The sequence below is a fragment of the Tupaia chinensis genome, unplaced genomic scaffold, assembly GCF_000334495.1.
Source record: "Tupaia chinensis unplaced genomic scaffold, TupChi_1.0 Scaffold000185_1, whole genome shotgun sequence".
Classification (NCBI taxonomy): domain Eukaryota; kingdom Metazoa; phylum Chordata; class Mammalia; order Scandentia; family Tupaiidae; genus Tupaia; species Tupaia belangeri.
Window position 1 is genome coordinate 3,729,509 of NW_006159660.1, and position 3,917 is coordinate 3,733,425.

A 3,917-nucleotide genomic window follows, 5' to 3' on the forward strand; every position below is an offset into this window, starting at 1 on the left:
GAGTCCATGCGCGCTCTCTGGCAAACTTAAAACAAAAGCTGAATAGTTCCTTGTACACAAGGATATATACAAAAATGTCATTCTTCAGGCAACTTATTGCCAGAAAGTTTAGATCACATACCTATCATTTGAAACAAGATGACTAGTAAGAGAAAAGTCTCTAATATTTTTAATGGAAAGAATATTATTTGTAATTATGCTCTAAGATGTTACAGAATTAAAAGTAATGAATTTCAGTCAGTATAAAATAGTTTTATTGTCAATAATCAGTTATCAATACAACCCAGGTAAATGAAATATCACTTCATACAAGGCTCAGATACTCTAAAATGCTATCTTGCTTCACACACATACTATAAAATGATAAATACTTAAAAATTACAATGCAAGAAAAAATATTACAAAAAAATACAATTGCTGTACACCTTTGTATGAAAGTTCTTTATTTTCCAAGTTCTGACTTGGAAAATAACTCCATGCTACTTATCAGATTCCAAAGAAAATGGTGTTCCTTGAGGTTACACTACTCGATTTACTACATGCTCTCCAAAATACCGTGTCTGACAAGAATCAAAAGTGACAAAGCCTTCAATGATGTTTAGGAAGAGTAAGAGAATTGGGTGGTGAGTGGATAACCAAGTATTCTATGCTGACTGCTACTAGAATGTTTAATAGCTTCATTAAACAATTTATAGCACTGACAAGAGTGCTACAGAAAAGAAAACAAACAGGACCAGACTCAGCTGAATACATACAGGATTTCCAAATCAGAACATACGTAGGCCTTGTTGCCAATGCCTCAATCCCTTACATGGACTCCTTGTCCTCTGTCCATGGGCTTTCTAATTTCTTTGTAAGAGTGTACAAGTATACTTCTTTCTATTTTCTATCACCCAAAATTCAAACTGAACATTGTTAAGGCAAACAACAGAAGTTACTGGTATGGCCAGTTCTAAAGACACATTCTGGTTTGGACATTAATTGATGAGATTCAGGCATATTCACCCCCTCTTCTACATATACTCCCACCTTCCCTTAAATATAAACCCCACCTCAATTTTGAGGAAATACAAAGCCTTAGAATTTCTTTTTCCTTAATCAATGATTCGTTTTTCAGCAAGTTGCTTCCATTGGTAGGAATATCAGAAATTGTTTGGACTGCGGAATCAGAAGACATCAAAAGGATGTAATCAGTGAATTATTGTAAGCTATCATAGAAGGCTTCTGCAGGCAGACAGGAAGAATGAATATACATTATGGATTTCCCTCACTCATTTCAGAAAGGAGAAAAATGTGCCTTAAGGGAAAAAATAGATAAGAAAATATAGTAAAAAAGTATTAATACTGTAATAATAGCAGGGAAGGGAATCCTTTTAGCTAACCTGCCTTGCTGGGAAGCTTCTGGCATAAAAATTAAGCTTTTTCTCTCATAACTTTACACACAAGATTAACAGTTACTTTACATCAAGAAGGGCAGAGAGCCACTTAAAACATTTCTCTTCAAAGTCAGGTATTTCTTTTTGAAATAAGCTTTATAGAAAGGAGGACAAGGCAGAGAAAGCTCACTCAAAAAGGTCCTCAAACATGCGCTGTCCCATTGCTATATACGCTTCCTTCTCCTCTGGTGTCATCTGGGCCACCAGCTCTGGTCGCTGGCTCACTTCACTGTAGGAGAATGGACGACCAGCTACCATGACAGTGGGGTCATCTGCTACTTCCTCAAACTCATCGTCTTCCTCATCCTCTTCTCGATGATGTGAAGTCACAGCTGCTGGGCGAGGTGGAGAGTCATCATCTGACTCACTGGTCTCACTCTCCGAGTCGCTGCCATTGGCAGCAGTCACAGGAGCGGCCGCCCCCACTGAGCCAGCCGTGGCAGAAGAAGTCTTCTTCTCATGAATGAGCAGTGCTCGCATGACCTCCTCATTATCGTCAGGCCCTGAACGGCCTTCCTCACGCTCCTGAAATGTGTCCATATCTATGCCACCTGGTGGGGGGGTAAAAGTCAGAAAGTCAATATCCTAAAATATAAAAAGCAGCTCTGTATAATTAATTAAAGACATATTTTAATATATTGTATTTAAATATACAATAACACAATAAAATAACACAGACTTCACTGGTTGGATTTTGCGCCTATAGGATACTCAGAATGTTTCTCACAAACTGGAGTGTAAGTAGCATAATGGTTAAGCACTATTCACGTGTATTAAGAGTAACACAGCACGGATTTGAATCTAGGTTCTTCCACATGTCAGCTATATTATCTTGGGCAAATTATTTAATTTTTAAATTTCAGTATTATTTTGCAAATTGGGATGAGAAAGCATCTACTTCCTAAGGCTCTGGGATAGAAACATATGAAATGCTACCTATGAAGAGTCAATATACTAACTGGTGTAACAGGCAATCAAAACATGGCCCTGACTTTATTCAGAGTAAATGCCAAAGGCTTTACAATAAAGTCTTGGATCTCTTTGATTCCCTCCTGACTACCTACCTCTTAATCATTCTCTTTCCTCTTATCTATGTCTTCTATGTCTTTACTCCAATGCCACCTTATTTTAATTTATGCCATCCTTACATTCCCAATGCTCTCTATTTTTTTTTCCACCATAGCACTTATTTTCTAATATAATTTATGTCTACTGTCTTTGTCAAACTCTTTCCACACCAGGGGTGCAGTGGTTAAGGTGGCCAACCACTTTGAGTCCCAGACCCAGAGGTTTGAAAACACATCAGGCACATGTATGTGCTGCCCAAAATCCTGAGAGGAGGCAGAGATGGAAAAGAGAAGTGACTGCAGCATGATTGCTCAACCCCCCGGGGGGTACTTTCTCAATTTCTCTCTCTCTTGCTCTGTCTCTCTCTGGTGAGCACATGCACCCTTTGGCAAAATTTAAAAATAAAATGAAAGAAAGAAAAGAAAAGCGGAATCAAAAGAGATCAGAACTTTCAGTATGAAAGGACATAATTAATGTCTATAAAATTCTGAAAGATACAAACATGACTTGAAGTTTGAGGAAAATTAAGTATAAGAAAAATAAGACTTGCTTTATACATTCACTGGATAGAGCCTATTCTATAATCATGAAATATAACAAAGACAAATTTAAATAGATATAACAGTATTCTACTCTATTTTATGGAGAAAGAAATATTCACAAAATTTAATTCAGTAGACTAAATGACTTATTTAAGGACTATGTGATTCATAGTCTATCATTTTAGAAATTTAAAACAGAGAATATTAAAAGAATGAGCTTAATTATATAGTCTTCCAAAAGTTCATGGAAAATACATAGTATATAAAAACTATGCATGGATTTCAAAACTGTTTTGTACCAAAGAAATGTCATACTTTAATTCCATTTTTCAATGAACTTTAAAAAACTCTTCATATGTAATACTGGTTAATAATAGTTTTAAGTTATTCAATTTTGTTTCTAAGTTTAAGGGAAAAGAGGTTTGTTGCTTCAAGAACAGATAGGAAGGTCAAGCTGGAAAAACACATCTATCAGTTATACAGTCTAACTGTATAGAAGCTAAAACAATTCTAATCAAAATACACAAACACAGCAGGCTAATCAGTAAGGAGGAGGAACAGTAAACTACAGTTGTCAAGGAATTTTATTTCTGATTAGAACTAAAGCATCAAAGAGAATCACACTAGAGGTGCTACTTATTATACCAAACTTCACACGTCTTTCACAATTCTAGTATACACGTAATGCTAAATGCTAATTATGAAACAAAAACAAGTTAGGAGGAGAGCCAAGAAGCAAATGGTTTTCAAGTACTTGTGATTCTTTAGCAGTAAACAAGCATACTTGGTTGATATGTTAGTAATGATACATAACCTAGGAATAGGGGCACATAGATTAAGTTGATGAAATCTGACCAGAGGTACACGGGCT

The 3,917-nt window shown here is 36.0% G+C and overlaps 1 protein-coding gene across 1 annotated transcript in view; it reads right to left on the reverse strand.

Moving 5' to 3' along the window:
- Nucleotides 1–236: 236 nt before the first annotated feature.
- GTF2E1 (general transcription factor IIE subunit 1) overlaps nucleotides 237–3,917 on the reverse strand; it is a 30,011-nt gene continuing 26,330 nt past the window's right edge. Inside the window, exon 5 of the mRNA XM_006146702.3 lies at nucleotides 237–1,987. Coding sequence (XP_006146764.1) covers nucleotides 1,563–1,987 — 425 coding nt within the window. The 3' untranslated portion in view covers nucleotides 237–1,562. The remainder of the gene's footprint in view (nucleotides 1,988–3,917) is intronic.